The sequence below is a fragment of the Bufo gargarizans genome, chromosome 6 (genome assembly GCF_014858855.1).
Source record: "Bufo gargarizans isolate SCDJY-AF-19 chromosome 6, ASM1485885v1, whole genome shotgun sequence".
Taxonomy (NCBI): domain Eukaryota; kingdom Metazoa; phylum Chordata; class Amphibia; order Anura; family Bufonidae; genus Bufo; species Bufo gargarizans.
In genome coordinates, this window is record NC_058085.1 from 27,257,160 (window position 1) to 27,276,928 (window position 19,769).

Here is a 19,769-nt window from a genome sequence, read left to right on the forward strand (position 1 = left end):
GGAGGGAAGGGGTAAGGTCAAGAATTTGGTTTGGGGCAGGGGATGCAGTTTCAATTTTCGCCTCAGGCAGCACAAAGGCTATGTGCTTCCCTGCCCCTGGCCACAAAGCACTGAGGGAAGGGGACCAAGCTGAACTCTTGCACCAGGGCACATGAGCCTTTAGCTACACCCCTGAATATTATATTATACTCCATGCAAGAAGGATGACTTGCATCTACGTGTGCTAGAATATAATCTGTGGTATGATCTTGGTACTGCCATTCTGACAGTAAGGAGACACCAGGAGACTGCACCCTAGACTACAAAACCTTTGAAGATAATGATGCATTTATCTCCTGATGTTCATGTTCAAGCTGACAATCCGAGCACAACTTTGGTTGACCATTTGTAGTATTGCATGGTCCTGGCCTAAGACCTCTCAGAAAACTGTTGTGCCACTCTTGTCCAACCACAAAAGATCTGCAGCAGTTGACAGAGAAGGCCATCTTAAAAGTCTGTACAGGCAGACAATAGTGAGAAGATCCAGACAACATGTAACGTCTATGGTCAGTTGTAATCCTACCATCTCCATCTTTCTCATTATACAAGGATAAAACATATAATACTGGTGGATAAAACAAGACTGAAGACAAGATCTTCACAGCCTTCTACAGATCATAGGGGACATTTCATGAGACCTTATTTCCATCTACCTTATCATCCTGTGGGACATTGTGATGTTCTTCTGAACCATCCTGTGGAAGAAGAGGACATGGACATCCCGCCGGTGTTCTTCTATCTTCCTTAACTATAGGAAACACATCCAGTGGCCAAATTAATTCCTTACATACAGATAATTAGAGGACGTGTGTATTTAGTCATGTCTATTACCTGGTGGTGTGAGGGGTTGGTGATTCTCCATCATGATGTTATATCGATCTACTTGATCCTCCTGTGGGACATAGTGATGTCCTTTTGAATTATTCTGTGGAAGAAGAGGACTGGGACATCTCTCGGTTGTTGTTCTCTCTTCCTTAACTGTAGGTGTTGCAGAATCAGGATTAGATCGGATGATAATTCACAGACTACCACCCAAATTAAAATGTAGCCTTTAATAAATATTCCATAAAAAGTAACCCACAATCAAAAGGAACTACAGGTAGATGCTGAATGGCCATCATGGACACCACGCTGCAGCGGACCCTATATCTAGCCAGCCGCACATTTTGGGACTTGGGATGTGCAAGTATCACTGGGCCATCTATGATGACAGCATAATCTTGATTTGTGTTTACTACATATTAGGGGGTCAAATGACCTACTGGCCACTAAAACCAGTGCATGATTTCTTGTGATCTATTAGTATTGGCTGGTTCTGGCAGCAGCACTTTGTCGGATCATTATATCTGTACTATCACTGCTTGAAGGCAGCACTATTTACAGTGACTTTCTTGTCCCCTGATGAACCCGAAACGCCTTGTTACTACAATATTGGGACATTTGATGAGACTATTTTGCGACAAGTTGCCAATTATTGGCGACTTAGCAGATTTAGCTTTATTGGTGGTATCACATTTTTTTTTTTGGCATTTATGTTAGGTCATCTGATAAACCTGCTCTAGGCCACACTAATCCTCCCTTTCAGGACCATCTAGGGCAGTGTTGGCGAACCTATGGCACGGGCGCCAGAGGCGACACTCGGAGCCCTACCTGTGGGCACCGGCACCCTGGAAAAAAATCTATGGTGTACCAATATGCCGTAGATCTTTCCTGCTTTAAGTAATGTCATAGCCAGACCCTTATTTCTGATATTTGCAGACTCTAAACTGACAGGTAATGTCCCACAGGACTGGCACATGGCAAATGTGGTGCCAATATTCAAAAAGGGTCCAGAAACAGAGCCTGGAAACTATAGGCCGGTAAGTGTAACATCTGTTGTGGGTAAAAAGTTTGAAGGTTTTCTAAGAGATGCTATGTTAGAGGATCTCAACGGATATAAGCAAATAACGCCATATCAGCATGGCTTTGTGAGGGATCGGTCATGTCAAACTAATTTAATCAATCAGTTTCTATGAGGAGGTAAGTTCTAGACCTGACAGCGGCGAATCAATGGATGTCGTATATCTGGACTTCTCCAAAGCATTTGACACTGTACCACATAAAAGGTTAGTATATAAAATGAGAATGCTCGGACTGGGAGAAAATGTCTGCATGTAGGTAAGTAACTGGCTCAATGATAGAAAACAGGGGGTGGTTATTAACAGTACACACTCAGATTGGGTCACTGTCACTAGTGGAGTACCTCAGGGGTCAGTACTGGATGGGGTCACTGTCACTAGTGGGGGTACCACAGGGGTCAGTACTGGAGGAGTCACTGTCACTAGTGGGGTACCTCAGGGGTCAGTACTGGAGGGGTCACTGTCACTAGTGGGGTACCTCAGGGGTCAGTACTGGAGGGGTCACTGTCACTAGTGGGGGTACCACAGGGGTCAGTACTGGAGGAGTCACTGTCACTAGTGGGGTACCTCAGGGGTCACTGTCACTAGTGGGGTACCTCAGGGGTCAGTACTGGAGGGGTCACTGTCACTAGTGGGGTACCTCAGGGGTCAGTACTGGAGGGGTCACTGTCACTAGTGGGGTACCTCAGGGGTCAGTACTGGAGGGGTCACTGTCACTAGTGGGGTACCTCAGGGGTCAGTATTGGGCCCTATTCTCTTCAATATATTTATTAATGATCTTGTAGAAGGCTTGCATAGTAAAATATCAATTTTTGCAGATGACACTAAACTGTGTAAAGTAATTAACACTGAAGAGGACAGTATACTGTATATATACTACAGAGGAGAGTATACTTATATATATATACACACACACAGTGGGATGCGAAAGTTTAGGCAACCTTGTTAATCGTCATGATTTTCCTGTATAAATTGTTGGTTGTTAGGATAAAAAATGTCAGTTAAATATATCATATAGGAGACACACACAGTGATATTTGAGAAGTGAAATGAAGTTTATTGGATTTACAGAAAGTGTGCTATAATTGTTTAAACTAAATTAGGCAGGTGCATAAATTTGGGCACTGTTGTCATTTTATTGATTCCAAAACCTTTAGAACTAATTATTGGAACTCAAATGTGTTTGGTAAGCTCCGTGACCCCTGACCTACATACACAGGTGAATACAATTATGAGAAAGAGTATTTAAGGGGGTTAATTTTCTCTGAAGAGTAGCAACATGGGGGTCTCAAAACAACTCTCAAATGACCTGAAGACAAAGATTGTTCACCATCATGGTTTAGGGGAAGGATACAGAAAGCTGTCTCAGAGATTTCAGCTGTCTGTTTCCACAGTTAGGAACATATTGAGGAAATGGAAGACCACAGGCTCAGTTCAAGTTAAGGCTCGAAGTGGCAGACCAAGAAAAATCTCGGATAGACAGAAGCGACGAATGGTGAGAACAGTCAGAGTCAACCCACAGACCAGCACCAAAGACATACAACATCATCTTGCTGCAGATGGAGTCACTGTGCATCGTTCAACCATTCGGCGCACTTTACACAAGGAGATGCTGTATGCGAGAGTGATGCAAAGGAAGCCTTTTCTCTGCCCACAGCACAAAAAGTGCCGCTTGAGGTCGGCTAAAGCACACGTGGACAAGCCAGCTTCATTTTGGAATAAGGTGCTGTGGACTGATGAAACTAAAATTGAGTTATTTGGCCATAACAAGGGGCGTTCTGCATGGAGGAAAAAGAACACAGCATTCCAAGAAAAACACCTGCTATCTACAGTAAAATATGGTGGTGGTTCCATCATGCTGTGGGGCTGTGTGGCCAGTGCAGGACTGGGAGTCAAAGTTGAGGGACGCATGGATTCCACTCAGTATCAGCAGATTCTGGAGACCAATGTCCAGGAATCAGTGACAAAGCTGAAGCTGGGCCGGGGCTGGATCTTTCAACTAGACAACGACCCTAAACACTGCTCATAATCCACTAAGGCATTTCTGCAGAGGAACAAGTGCAACGTTCTGGAATGGCCATCTCAGTCCCCAGACCTCAATATAATAGAGAATCTGTGGTGTGACTTAAAGAGAGCTGTCCATGCTCGGAAGTCATCAAACCTGAATGAACTAAAGATGTTTTGTAAAGAGGAATGGTCCAAAATACCTTCAACCAGAATCCAGACTCTCATTGGAACCTACAGGAAGCGTTTAGAGGCTGGAATTTCTGCAAAAGGAGGATCTACTAAATATTGATTTCATTTCTTTTTTGTGGTGCCCAAATTTATGCACCTGCCTAATTTTGTTTAAACAATTATAGCACACTTTCTGTAAATCCAATCAACTTAATTTCACTTCTCAAATATCACTGTGTGTGTCTCCTATATGATATATTTATCTGACATTTTTTATCGTCACAACCAACGATTTATACAGGAAAATCATGACTTAACAAGGTTGCCCAAACTTTCGCATCCCACTTTATATATACACACATATACACATACATATATATATATACACACACACTACAGAGGACCGTATACTGCTACAGATGGATCTGGATAGATTGGAGGCTTGGGCAGTTAAGTGGCAGTCGAGGTTTAACACTGACAAATGTAAAGTTATGCACATAGGAAGGAATAATGCAAGTCACCCGTACATACTAAATGGTAAAACACTGGGTAACACTGGCATGGAAAAGGACATAGGAATTTTAGTGAACAGCAAACTAAGCTGCAAAAAACAGTGTCAGGCAGCTGCTGCCAAGGCCAATAAGATAATGGATTGCATCAAAAGGGGCATAGATGCCCGTGATGAGAACATAGTCATACCAACATTAGGGTTATTCACTTTAGAAAAAAAGACAACTGAGGGGAGATCTAATTACTATGTATAAATATATCAGGGGTCAGTACAGAAATCCTCCCATCATCTATTTATCCCCAGGACTGTGACTGTGACAAGGGGACATCCTCTGCGGATTCTTTACTGTAAGAGCAGTGAGACTATGGACTTAACGGTATAAGCAGTGAGACTATGGACTCTTTACTGTAAGAGCAGTGAGACTATGGACTCTTTACGGTAAGAGCAGTGAGACTATGGACTCTTTACGGTAAGAGCAGTGAGACTATGGACTCTTTACGGTAAGAGCAGTGAGACTATGGAACTCTCTCCCTGAGGAGGTGGTGATGGTGAGTACACTAAAAGAGTTCAAGAGGATGGTTGTATTTCTGGAGTGTAATATTATTACAGGCTATAGCTACTAGAGAGGGGTCGTTGATCCAGGGAGTTATTCTGATTGGAGTTGGGAAGGATTTTTTTCCCGTTAGTGGGGAAAATCGGCTTCTACCTCACAGTTTATTTATATTTTTTGCCTTCCTCTGGATCAACTTGCAGGATGACAGGCCGAACTGGATGGACAGATGTCTTTTTTTTTCGGCCTTATATACTATGTTACTATGCCATTCATCAGCGCAGGGAGTGCTATGGATGGCACAGGCAGCACATATAGCTAAATGATAAAGTACATGGAAGATATACTATATTGGACTGTAATATTCAGGATAAATTGCCGTGTTGGCACTTTGCGATAAATAAGTGGGTTTTGTGTTGCAGTTTGGGCACTCGATCTGTAAAAGATTTGCCATCACTGATCTAGGGGCATTCAGGAGGTTCCTGAATATGGGATCGCCACTATCGGGGCGGCCAATCCATTTTGTAGGAAGGGCCTACAGCATAGGGCATATACCTATTCCTATAAAACTGCCCTAATCTCCATTGCTGATTTATTATTTTGTTTTCATTTATCATCTATTTTCTTTTGATTGTGGGTTACTTATTATGGAATATTTATTAAAGGCTACGTTTTAATTTGGGGGGTATTCTGTGAATTTCCATACATATAGTAACTTTACCCTATGACGGGTTATAGTCTTAGCTTAGATCAGATGGTCAGCCATGTTGTCTTAGGCATACATCTTGGGGCACATTTATTAAGACCTGTGTTTTAGGCGCAGGTCTTAAAGCCCTAAGCTGGCGGTGGTTCTGCCGATATTATGAAGTGGTGCAGGCCTCTCCATAACTTCAGGGCTTCCAGCACTAGTTATATATATAAGACATCTTCCAAGATGTCTTACATTTAGACGCTTTTCTACACCTTTTGTAGAAAATGGTAAATGAGACAGGCCTGCCGACCCGTTCCCTTCCTCGCACACTGCATGCCGACAATTGTAGACCTTCCCCCCCTATTGCATGGACATCTGCGCCTGGAATACATCAGATTTAGGCTTATTTCAGAATAGTAAAGGACCCCCCCCCCCCCCTTGTGTTTACACTTTAAAAAGGATCTTACCTAAAGAGTTTATCACCATTTTGAAGTGAATACTGAGCACTTTTGTACTAAATACTTTTGCTGAGAAAATAGAGGCCTTTAAGTAATCGATTAAAGATGTTATGATGGAATGGTTACCTTTAGAAAGTAGATAATATTTGCACTAGAAGTTGAAGCCTTGGCCAAGATAAATGTATTTGTCTATCAAAACTAACCATTTTCATGTTTGTGATCATGATCGATCCTTGCTGTTGGACCGGTGATAAATCAAAGAGCCTATCTTGGCTTTATGGTCCATGGGGCTCTTTGGAAAGAGAAATGGAGATTGGTACTTGAATTGGAGAGGATTAATGGAAGGCCCCAGGAATATATTATTTATGCAACAAGAGATCGTGATAAGGAAATGTTATCCAATTAGAAGTTGTTGTCGGTGTAACTTGTGTAGATCTATGGTTACGTAAAATGATGATGGAACACTTCCATTTACCTCTTATGCCATAGTTTGCCTACATTTTACATTGACTTCAATGATGTCTTGCTGCTCTTTAGATTTCCATCAGAGATTTTAAGCCAAAACCAGGTGAGACTCTAAACACAGAACAGGTACAGAGTTTCCCCTATAACCTATGTCTATGGAGTCTCAAATCCTGGTTCTGGCTCACAATCACTGATGGAAATCATCAAATCATCAACACTGATGTGTGAAAGAGGCTTAAACGAAAATCTTCTGAGGAAGAAGTTGCTTCAAGACATTTTGTGTTGTTGTGGCCAATTTTCAACTGTAGGAAACACATCCAGTGACTGAATTCATCCCTTACATACAGATAATGAGAGGATATGTGTATTTAGTCATGTCTATTACCTGGTGATGTGAGAGGCCGGTGATCCTCCATCATGACGTCCTTGTACAGATCTTTGTGTCCTTCTAAATACTCCCACTCCTCCATGGAGAAATAGACGGTGACATCCTGACACCTTATAGGAACCTGACAACACAATGATACAGTCATCACCCAGATCCCTTCATAGCGTTCCTGTATAATGTCCCAGCATTCCCAGCAGTGTCACCTCTCCAGTCAGCAGCTCAATCATCTTGTTGGTGAGTTCTAGGATCTTCTTTCTATTGATTTCCTCATGTATCAGGGGGTTAGGTGGAGGCCCCATGATTGGGCTCAGGGTTCTTCCCCATCCTTCAGACACAGGGTCCTGACAGCGCTCACTAGAGGTCTTCTTCACTACTGTGTAGTCCTGGTTATGGAGAGACACAGTAATAACTATCACTCCATACATCTCCAGAGTCCCTCACCTCTCCACTCATGTCCATCTGTTAGTAACATAGAGAAGATGATGTAATGTGACATCATCAGAATCTCTCACCTCTCCAGTAAGCCGGAAGAGGATCTCTAGGGTGAGATTTATTATCCTCGCCGCCATCTTGTCCCTGTCCATCCTTGTGAGGTCAATCAGGAGAAGGATCTTATATAGAAGATCTCCACTGAGCGGATCCTATATTGTAGGAACCTGAATGGAAAGAAGATGAGAAGATGGAAAATCCTACAAAATCTAATGTAAAATACAAAAACTGGAGATAAGAGGAGACATCGGAGGAGATAATAAAGTGTAGATGTTGTGTTCTCTCTTTTTATATGGATCGAAACATGTGTGAGGTCAAGGCAGTTTCATGATAGGTCATAAAATCCAATAATATAATATACAAAATATAAAAGTTGATGAACAAGTCATAAAACTGGGAATGAAACAAAATATAGAATAAAATGCAGACAGACCTGCAGAGCGAACTAACACCCCGGAATGAAGACCACATTAGCCCTTTTACACTACATGTGTCTATTTTATTATATTTTTTTTTTTACTCCTAGTTTTATGACTTGTTGATCAACTTATGTTTAGTATTTTCTATAGATTGGATTTTATCATCTAGATCATTTGTATGTTTCATTTGTTGCTTTATAGAACAACTGAAGAAACCGCAGGGTGTGCATTGTGAATGACTAGAATACTACAAGAACAGCCTGACACGGTCCGGCCCAGGTTCTGGCATCAGCACAGCTCCGGATAAGGAGCGATTGGTCCCTCATTTTTATACTATTGCAACCACTGAGGAAGAAAACGTACAGTTTGGAAATGCGTCTGGTGTAACTGCGGTATTAATCCATCGAGTGCAATTGCGGCACCAACCTATTGAGAGGAATAAACGTATCCTTCATACCATTCCGGACACTGAAACAGCAGAAGTCGGCGTTCCCGTATCCCTACTACACATGCGCAAGAGAACTATAGGATCCAGCAGTGCATCGAGATCATAGGTGAGCGGAGGTCATCAATATCAGATCGGGGGATGGGAAGTCTGACATCCGGCACCCCCAGTCGAATCAGCTGTATAAAGAGAAGGTACACGCTGTGCGCGCCTGCCGTCTCCCGTCTCTCTTCCGTTTTGCCATAGACATGGCAGCGGCGAGCAGGACAGGAGATGGCGCGCGCCTTCTCCTCATACAGCTGACCTGTGGGGGTCCTGGATGTCGAATCCCCACCAATCCGATATTGATGACCTATCTTTAGGATAGGTCATTTTCATGTACGGGAACCGCCCTGTCACGTGACCCAAGTGCAACTGGCAAGTGTTGATCTATTTCACGATCACACCGTGACACAGCCTCTCATGCACCCCAACAAGCTGCCACCATCTATGACATTTAAATCAATACACTGATTAATTAAGGGCTCATAGAAAAGAAGAAGAAGAAGGCTCACAGTGGCACAAGCCACACTTAAAATACACGGTAACACAAACCGCACTCATACACCTAAAAAATAGAGGTTACTGGGCTCGTTCAGGGCACAAGGAAAAACCATTAAAGATCTGCTTTAATGTACTAAAAAGGTACAGTACTTAGTTACAAAAAGTTACAAGAAATAAGACATACATAAACGTGCACAAAACAGTATAAAAATATAAGGATAAAAAGCAGAAAGGTTCTTACTCAACAAATTGTGTGGTCAGAGTTCCTTCTGGTTTCCGGGGAAGGGAGGAAAGTTAAACACAACCCAATGTTGATCGGATCCCCAAATGTTTCCAATAGTTCATTTTTATCCCCATTCGGCAGAGGGTGGAACTGAGAGGAGTCTTCCTCCTATTGTGTCCCAGCCTTCTAGGATGGACCCTCATTACCTCTGCATGCTCCACCTCTTACTCGGCTGGCAGACATGAAATATTAATAAAACATGGCTTCCCGTCCACACTAATGGATATTCGGGACCCAACAGGTTTTAATAATGTATATTATATCCGACTGATCATTTTGATCCCACACATGACTGGTGTGGTTGTCCCAGAAGGTGACATACTGGTTATGTGGGAATGCTAGTTGTCAGGATGGGAGGTTTAGACCCCCTACGATGCCCACATCAAGCGGAATGCAATAATCACAATTATTACGTGAGTTGTACCAGAGTTATCACTTATGAGATATTTTCTCCATCCTCTGGCACTGTATTTGAAAAGCTTCTGGACCTCACTGGTTCTGCATTTCCAGGACCCATCTTCATTACCACTTGCAAAGGGACAGTTTTTTAACATTCAGGTGATAAACTGATTTTTTTCAAGGGTAATGCGTATTCCACCTGCAGGCCCAGACAGAACGGCACGTACAATCACAGAATGGCATCAAAATGTATAGGATCACACGACAGGAATAAAACATACACAGATAATAAAAGTTATGAGAATTGTTGTCCATTTCTCACAGTCATCAATATTAATAGCCCGGAGAACCCCTTTAAAAAATCAGGTTTGTGAAATATTTGTAAACATTTCAAGAATTGTTTCTAAACTTCTAAGCCTGTTCTAAAAAGAAAATATGACATTTACAGAATGAGGAACATAAAGCAGACATATGGGGGATGTAGAGTAATAACTGGTTTACGAGGTATCACTATCTGCCGGAAAAGCAGAGAAATTAACATTTTGAAAACTGTGAATTTTTCCCATTTTTTTCTGAAGGGGTTAATTATGGGGAAATCTAACCGCAGTTTGTCCGTCATTTCACCATCACACATAATAAAGATGGCGGTTTGATACCTAAACGGTTAGAGATGGGTCTGCACGGCTGATCGGTGGAGAAGACTTCTGGAGGGTCAGGATGCGGACTCTGACACCGGAGGGATTGAATGAAGAAATCCAAGGAGTTCCAGAATCTCTCCCTGTTTCCCGGGTCATTCTGCCCTTCTCCAATATGGAGCATTAATACTCCTCCTCATGTGCGCATGCGCTGCACTCTGCTTGGCTCCTCCTCCCCTGTGCTGGCGTGGTGAGCACGAGACCACTGCTTCCTGTCCCACTTCCCCCTGCGTATCCTCTTAGTGCTGGGGACAGGGTTTCCTTCCTTCCTGTACGCGCATGCGCCACATAAATAAGTGGCGAGTATTATATTATACACTGATATAAAAGGCTTCTCACACACAGCAGCACCAACCCCAAGATGAAGACAGCAGCTGAAACGTGCGTCGGGGAGCACACATCCCCTACAGACGTCTGTCATATCGGTTGGTGATTTTACTATTATTTATTTCAGTCACTTTATTTATGAATTTCCTTTCGCCGTTCTATGATTTCTGTCTCGTCAGCGCCTCACACTGGAGACCTGCGCACTTCTTCTCCGTTATTAGTAATTCTCTATTTATTAATATATTTTTGGAGCCCGTTATATCATATTTATCATCTACAAGCAGAATTACCGGCTTCACACACTGCAAGAAATAAAAAATATTGCTTTTATAAAGCAATACGTTATTTTAAGAAGGTTTTCCTTATTAGACTACTTGATTAATCGTAAAAATTATCGTTAGAATACTTGATTGCTAAAATAATCGTTATGCTGCAGCCCTACATCACATCATATACAGTTCAGTTCAGCTCAGCCCAAATTCATTTAACCCTATAAAAACACCAGTTACTTACTGAAATCAGTGACAGAGTCCGTCTGTCCACTTTGCTGCCAGTTCTTGTGCCCAGAACCTGTTTGGGCTGAACTCCCCTGCATATGGTGCGGGCACCACCCTCTGTATGAAAAAGAAATACCGCATACAGAGGCCGCACATCATGTTAAAGAAATATAGAATTTATTTAGAAACACAAAGCCCAAAAGTTTAAATCATTGAATACAATTCCAGCATTGTGTGTGGACTGTGCATCTGTCCAACTCACACCTACCACCACCAGGTTCAAAAGAAGAACAAATACGCGCCGCCAAAGTAGTAGACAGTAAATAGGACATCAAAATAATGCCGAATACTTATCCAATAGTAGAATCGGTGGACATTGTGTGTAGGTGAATACGCCCCACGCGTATCACCAGCCAAGTCTAGTTTACTCAGGGGTCCATATAACAAGGACAAATGTGCCCAATATATATGTGTGTAAATAAATAAGCTTATGTGTGGCCTCTGTATGCGGTATTTCTTTGTCTTGTTGTGTTTGGCTTTGTGTTGATACAGCAGCTGGCACTCTGTGATATTCATTTACTTGGTGTGCCCCCATATTACAATCTGTTCACCACCCTCTGTATGTCACCAGCGTGAGATCAGTGACCGAATTCATTTCATTCTGCTCATCATTTGTATTTTGCTGCTTTCATCCGATTCCCCTCGGGATGCTCACTGCAACTTTTGAATAAGAAACCAAATTCAGCCTTTTTGTCACGGGGTGCCAAAGGCGCACTTGGTCTCCCGTCAGCCGCGGACCTGCTGCTTAGCTTCGGGAGCGAGGATCTGTGTTTGGCCTCGTTCCCAGGGCGGCTTTGCTAGATAGGAGGCTCCCTGCTCCTAGGTCTGCCTTGAGCGCCAAGCTGATCACTCGGTGCTCGACTTGTCTGTCTGTCGGTCATGTGATCCTGGCCACGTCACATGACCCTCAGACCCCACTATAAATACAGGCAGCCTGCTGGCCACAGGTTGCCTGTTAATTCTAGGTTCCTGGCTATTTGTTGGACTACTGAATACTACCTGATCCTGTTCCCGACGATCCTTTGCCTGCTCCTCCTGTACTGCGCATCTCTCCTGGTATCCTGACCCCGGCTTCCACCTGATGATTCTTTGCGGACTCCTGTTGTACTTCGTTTCTCTCCTGGTATTTGACCTTGGCTTTTCCTGATTATTCTCTGCTCATTCCTAAGTACTGCGTAGCTCTCTAGGTATTGACCCGATCCGTTCACGTTCCGTTATTTGTCTGTCTTCCCAGCACTTATCCTAAGTTAGGGACTGCCGTCTAGTTGTCCCCTGTCATTAGGACTTGCTAGGCAAGTAGGCAAGGCCAGGGGTGAGGGTGGAGCGCAGGGGTCACTATCCTCCCCCTGTGTGTAGTGTACGTGACCGTCACACTTTTGTCCTGTATTTATATATCCTTGAGGGAGTGATCCTCTTCTTGCAGTGCAACTCATTTTTATCCACTCATGTTTTAAGTGATTTTTAAGAAAAGTAGGAATTTTTCATTCTTTGGGCATTCCAGTCCTCTGCTCCAGTCCACGTCTCTGAGATTTCCTGGACATGTCTTCTATATAACGCCCCTTCTCCAGTCCAAGCTCTGAGATCTCCTGGATATGTCTTCTATATAACGTCCCCTCCTCCAGTCCACGTCTCCGAGATGTCCTGGATATGTCTTCTATATAACGCCCCCTGCTCCAGTCCATGTCTCTGAGATCTCCTGGATATGTCTTCTATATAACGCCCCCTGCTCCAGTCCACGTCTCTGAGATCTCCTGGACATGTCTTCTATATAACGCCCCCTGCTCCAGTCCACGTCTGAGATTTCCTGGACATGTCTTCTATATAACACCCCCTCCTCCAGTCCAAGCTCTGAGATCTCCTGGATATATCTTCTATATAACGCCCCCCTCCTCCAGTCCACACCTCTGAGATCTCCTAGATAGTGATGGACGAACATTGGCCAGGACGATTCAAGAACGCAAGTTTGCGGCGGGCCCCATTCACTTTAATGTCAGGCGAACCTGAAAAACCTTTAGGTCATATTTGCAGCCAGAAGTGCACAAATTGTCCTACAACATGGACAGTGACATACCAGAGGGGGATCAGTTGAAAAAAATTCCCACAAAAAATATGTATTTTAATCAGGGGCCATTTTTATGCGTCTTAAAGGGAAACTCTCAAAATTGTGCCCTGCTGGAGCCTAGAGAAATTTTATTTTAGGCCACGGGAGTACAGGCCCCCACACATTAGGCATTCACTGGACAGAAAACATCAAGCGATTACGTGGCTGGAGGTATATTAGATGGTCAATGGATATCAATTTTACTGCAGGCCAGTGGACTACAGGCCCCAAAAATTATTCATTCACCAGACAGAAAAAAACTATTGATAATGTGGCTGGAGGTACATTAGGCGGTCACCGTATAACAATTTTACTGTTGGTCAGTTAGATTACAGGCCCTAAAAATTATGCATTTACCCTACAGAAAAGAACAAGTGATTATGTGGATGGAGGTACATTAGGCGGTCACCGTATAACAATTTTAGTGTTGGCCAGTTAGATTACAGGCACGAAAAATTATTCATTCACCGGACAGAAAACATCAAGTGATTATGTGGCTGGAGGTATATTAGACGGTCAATTGATATAATTTTACTGCAGGCCAGTACAAATACCTGTCAAATACATGTTTAAAAGAACTAAAAATATAAAACTGGATTAAAAACATGTAAATAGAACAGGCACTCAGACCATAGGGGCTGCATCAAAATGTAAGTTTATTAATAAACAATACTATAAAAACTTAACTATAAAAACAAGAATGATCTCATATCCGAAGTGACCAACACATCTTCAAACCGCCCTCTTCTTGCAGGCGCGGTAGGATTGGTACCCGCAACTGTTTCTCTGTAGGTGGAAATTCCTCTGCCAGCACCTGCAAAAGCAGAATGCAGCATCTCTCGACGCAAGGAAATGCTGCATTCTGACAGTCCTCTGTGATGCTGGTCACATGTCCGCCATTTTGTGTTTGTAACGCGGGTCTAAGTAAGTTGCCACCCAGTACTGGTCCTTGCCATTTATGATTTTTATACGGGGGTCCCTCTTCAAACACTGGAGCATGAAGTCCCCCATTTGCACTAAATTGGAAGCGGTGGAGCGGCCTGGCTCCTGCTCATCACCCAGGAGAATGTCATCCTCGGTCTCCTCCTCAAATCCACGGACAACAACAGGGATCCCCGAAAGGTTTAAAGCCTGCTCCTCTTGCTCCTCCTCCTCCCCCCCCGGCACCATCCTCCTCTGGTTCCTCTTCAGACTCCTGCTGAATTGTCTCAGATGGAATTCATTCAGCATTGCGACTTCCTCATCTTCCTGCTCCTGCTCCTCGACGGCGTGATCAATGACACAACGTAATGCACGCTCCAGAAAGAAGGTGTGAGGTACGATGTCACTGATGGTGCCATGGCTGCGACTGACCAGTTTGGTGATCTAAATTCTAGACGTGTGCCATTTTGCCCTGTTTCAGCGCGCTCAGCAGATTGACACCGTTGTCGCACACCACTTTACCAACTGTCAAATTGAGCGGGGTTAGCCACTGATCGGCCTGTGACCACAGAGCTGAAAGCAGTGCAGGAACGGTGTGGCTCTTGGCTTCCAGGCACAACAGCCGCAGCACAGCATGGCAACGTCTCACCTGGCACATCGAATAGGTTCTGGGGAGCTGGGGGGGGGGGGTGCAGCGGAAGAGGCGGTAGCAGTGGAAAAGGAGGAGTCAGCTGAGGAGGAGATGGAGTATGGAGTAGGATGAGGAGAAGAAGAGGCAGGCCTGCATGCAATCCTTGGCAGTAACACCAAATCCTTACGGGTGCCACGGGTAACATGCTTGACAGCCGTCAGAAGGTTCACCCAGTGGGGAGTAAAAGATATGTACCTTCCCTTCCCGTGTTTGCTATACCACGTGTCTGTGGTCAGATGTATCTTGGCACCGACACTTTGTGCCAGAGATACATTCACTTGCCGCTGAACGTGGCCATATAGCTCTGTGATGCCCTTCTAGGAGAAATATTTCCTTTCGGGGACTTTCCATTGTGGTGTGCCAATGGCCACAAAGTTTCTAAAGGCCTCTGAGACCACCGATTTATATGGTAATAGTTGGCAGTTCCGACAAGCCGGCGGTCAGCCGTTAGGCAAGAGGGTTATCCGGCGTCATCAACATTTTACGTTCGAACATTTGGGCCACGGAAGCCTGCCTTCTGCCAGATGAATGCAACAATGGCACGGTGAAAGCTGGAGAGGAGGACAAATGGGAGGAGAGAGGAGAAGGAGAAGAGGCAGGACGTGGAGCGCCAGGAGTGTGGCTTTGTGGGTTCTGACGGCGTTGCTCCCACTGGGCTATTGTCAACAGCTGACACGTTAAAAAAGCCCAAACTGCGGAGCCATGTGCCGGCGTCCTAGGAGCGCCAGATGTGACGGTGCATGGAGGATGGCTCATTCCAGATACATTAGCAGTCTGTGTTTTACCACCTGTGCACTGCAAGTTCTGCCTGCTTCTCTTCCATATCTGCTGCTCCGTCTCTCCCTCTGAACTCCCCTCCTCTTCCTCTCTTGTGGGCATCAATGTGACATCCATTGACACGTCATCATCGTCACCTTCACCACCACTGACATTAGAGATCTCGGAGTAGGCAGCAACAACAGGGACCACCCTCCTTGGGCTGACCTGGGTACTGTCATCAGACCGCTGGGGGGCAGCCGTTGCTACCTCCTCTTCCTCATCAGATGCCAAGAATGGCCCGTGCATTGGTAAAGTCTGGGAATGGATGGGAAAATAATTCCTGACTCGAGTGGAGGGGCTATGGTGGTGTCTTTGGGGGTGCACACAGCAGAGAGTGAGGAGGGTGCAGATACAGAGGATGAGGAGGGTGCAGAAGCGTAAGGCTGAGTGAGCCACTCAACCAACTCTGGTGCGTCCTTTGAAGTAATTGCACGCACCTTCTCCAACTTCCCACTTAGGCTCCGGCCTGGTGCACCTACCTGACCCCTACCACCCCTGCGGAATCACCTGTCTCTTTCTCTGCCTGTCATTTTCAAAATGACCCTGTGACAGAAGTCCCTATAGAAGAGCATTATTTCTGGAAGTAGGTATTTAGAACCCCTTAATTATTCGCTGGAAGCAAAGATATCAAACCCCTTAATCATTGTTTTTTGGGGCAACAGTAATATCACACAAGTTGCAATTAGTTGTTCCAATAGTGTTTGTCACTCTGTGTGGCTGCGGTATGGCAGAAGAACCTCACGCAACTGCTGCCCAATACCATTGCACTATAATATACTTTCTATGTTAGGAAGTATATTATAAGTGTATTACACATCTCAGTATGTCACACCTATCGATAGCACACCTATACCAGTCCTTAAAAGGACTTTTGTGGCCCTATTAGCTGGCGTTTGGTGTCCCGAACAGTCTGTCCCTGCTCCACACAGCAACCTCTCCTTACACTGGCAATAGACTGAATATAAATTTGCAGCCAGATCAGGTTTATTTATAGGGTAGGGGGTATGTCCGTGTGCTGAAACGCCTCAATTGGCTGTCCTGTACCACCTGATGGAGGTCTCAATGCAAAAAAAAAATGGTCATATGTTCGCATGTTTGGCGAGTCGGAAACGAGCAAATGCCATCTATACTCCTGGATATGACTAATATATAACATCCTCTACTCCAGTCCACGTCTCAGAGATCTCCTGGTTATGTCTTCTATATAACACCCCCTGCTCCAGTCCACGTCTCTGAGATCTCCTGGATATGTCTTCTATATAACACCCCCTCCTCCAGTCCACGTCTCTGAGATCTCCTGGATATGTCTTCTATATAACGTCCCCACCTCCAGTCCACGTCTCAGAGATCTCCTGGTTATGTCTTCTATATAACGCCCCCTCCTCCAGTCCACATCTCTGAGGTCTCCTGGATATGTCTTCTATATAACGCCCCCTCCTCCAGTCCACGTCTCTGAGATCTCCTGGATAGGTCTTCTATATAACGCCCCCTGCTCCAGTCCACGTCTCTGAGATCTCCTGGATATGTCTTCTATATAACGTCCCCTCCTCCAGTCCACGTCTCAGAGATCTCCTGGTTATGTCTTCTATATAACGCCCCCTACTCCAGTCCACATTTCTGAGGTCTCCTGGATATGTCTCCTATATAACGTCCCCTCCTCCAGTCCACGTCTCAGAGATCTCCTGGTTATGTCTTCTATATAACGCCCCCTCCTCCAGTCCACGTCTCTGAGATCTCCTGGATATACAGTCAGTCCATAAATATTGGGACACCGACACAATTCTAACATTTTTGGCTCTATACACCACCAAAATGGATTTGAAATGAAACAAACAAGATGTGCTTTACCTGCAGACTGTCAGCTTTAATTTGAGGGTATTTACATCCAAATCAGGTGAACGGTGCAGGAATTACAACAGTTTGCATATGTGCCTCCCACTTGTCAATGGACCAAATGTAATGGGACACTTGGCTTCTCATCTGTCCCATGGCCATGTCTGTGTTATTCCCTCATTATCCCAATTACAATGAGCAGTTAAAATGTCCAGAGTTCATGTCAAGTGTGCTATCTGCATTTGGAATCTGTTGCTGTCAACTCTCAAGATGTGATCCAAAGAGCTGTCACTATCAGTGAAGCAAGCCATCATTAGGCTGAAAAAAAAAAAAAAAAAACAGAGAGATAGCAACAACATTAGGTGTGGCCAAAACAACTGTTTGGAACATTCTTAAAAAGAAGGAACGCACCGGTGAGCTCAGCAACACCAAAAGACCCGGAAGATCACGGAAAACAACTGTGGTGGATCACTGAAGAATTATTTCCCTGGTGAAGAAAACACCCTTCACAACAGTTGGCCAGATGAAGAACACTCTCCAGGAGGTAGATGCATGTGTGTCAAAGCCAACAATCAAGAGAAGACTTCACCAGAGTCAATACAGAGGGTTGACCACAAGATCTAAACCATTGGTGAGCCTCAAAAACAGGAAGGCCAGATTAGAGTTTACCAAACGACATCTAAAAAAGCCTTCACAGTTCTGGAACAACATCCTATGGACAGATGAGACCAAGATCAACTTGTACCAGAGTGATGGGAAGAGAAGAGTATAGAGAAGGAAAGGAACTGCTCATGATCCTAACCTTCCACCTCATCAGTGAAGCATGGTGGTGGTAGTCTCATGGCGTGGGCATGTATGGCTGCCAATGGAACTGGTTCTCTTGTATTTATTGATGATGTGACTGCTAACAAAAGCAGCAGGATGAATTCTGAAGTGTTTGGGGCAATATTATCTGCTCATATTCAGCCAAATGCTTCAGAACTCATTGGACGGCGCTTCCCAGTGCAGATGGACAATGACCCAAAGCATACTGCAAAAGCAAGCAAAGAGTTTTTTAAGGGAAAGAAGTGGAATGTTATGCAATGGCCGAGTCAATCACCTGACCTGAATCCGATTGAGCTGCATTTCACTTGCTGAAGACAATACTGAAGGGAATGCCCCAAGAACAAGCAGGAACTGAAGACAGATGCAGTAGAGGCCTGGCAGAGCATCACCAGGGATGAAACCCAGCGTCTGGTGATGTCTATGCGTTCCAGGCTTCAGGCTGTAATTGACTGCAACGGATTTGCAACCAAGTATTGAAAAGTGAAAGTTTGATTTATGATTATTATTATGTCTTCTATATAACGCCCCCTGCTCCAGTCCACGTCTCTGATCTCCTGGATATGTCTTCTATATAACGCCCCCTGCTCCAGTCCACGTCTCTGATCTCCTGGATATGTCTTCTATATAACGCCCCCTGCTCCAGTCCACGTCTCTGAGATCTCCTGGATATGTCTTCTATATAACTTCCCCTCCTCCAGTCCACATCTCTGAGATCTCCTGGATATGTCTTCTATATAACACCCCCTGCTCCAGTCCACGTCTCTGAGATCTCCTGGATATGTCTTCTATATAACACCCCCTGCTCCAGTCCACGTCTCTGAGATCTCCTGGATATGTCTTCTATATAACGCCCCCTGCTCCAGTCCACGTCTCTGAGATCTCCTGGATATGTCTTCTATATAACGCCCCCTGCTCCAGTCCACGTCTCTGAGATCTCCTGGATATGTCTTCTATATAACGCCCCCTGCTCCAGTCCACATCTCTGAGATCTCCTGGATATGTCTTCTATATAACGTCCCCTCCTTCAGTCCACGTCTCTGAGATCTCCTGGATATGTCTTCTATATAACGTCCCCTCCTCCAGTCCACATCTCTGAGATCTCCTGGATATGTCTTCTATATAACACCCCCTCCTCCAGTCCACGTCTCTGAGATCTCCTGGATATGTCTTCTATATAACGCCCCCTGCTCCAGTCCACATCTCTGAGATCTCCTGGATATGTCTTCTATATAACGCCCCCTGCTCCA

At 44.5% G+C, this 19,769-nt stretch overlaps 1 protein-coding gene across 1 annotated transcript in view; it reads right to left on the reverse strand.

Annotated features, from left to right (window-relative positions):
• LOC122940935 (zinc finger protein 271-like) overlaps nucleotides 1-7,228 on the reverse strand; it is a 28,536-nt gene extending 21,308 nt beyond the window's left edge. The window contains exons 1-3 of the mRNA XM_044297867.1: nucleotides 7,173-7,228; nucleotides 871-1,017; nucleotides 693-787 (exon numbers count right to left, since the gene is read on the reverse strand). Of these exons, the coding sequence (XP_044153802.1) occupies nucleotides 693-787; nucleotides 871-1,017; nucleotides 7,173-7,206 (276 nt within the window). The 5' untranslated portion in view covers nucleotides 7,207-7,228. The remainder of the gene's footprint in view (nucleotides 1-692; nucleotides 788-870; nucleotides 1,018-7,172) is intronic.
• Between the last annotated feature and the right edge of the window lie 12,541 nt (nucleotides 7,229-19,769).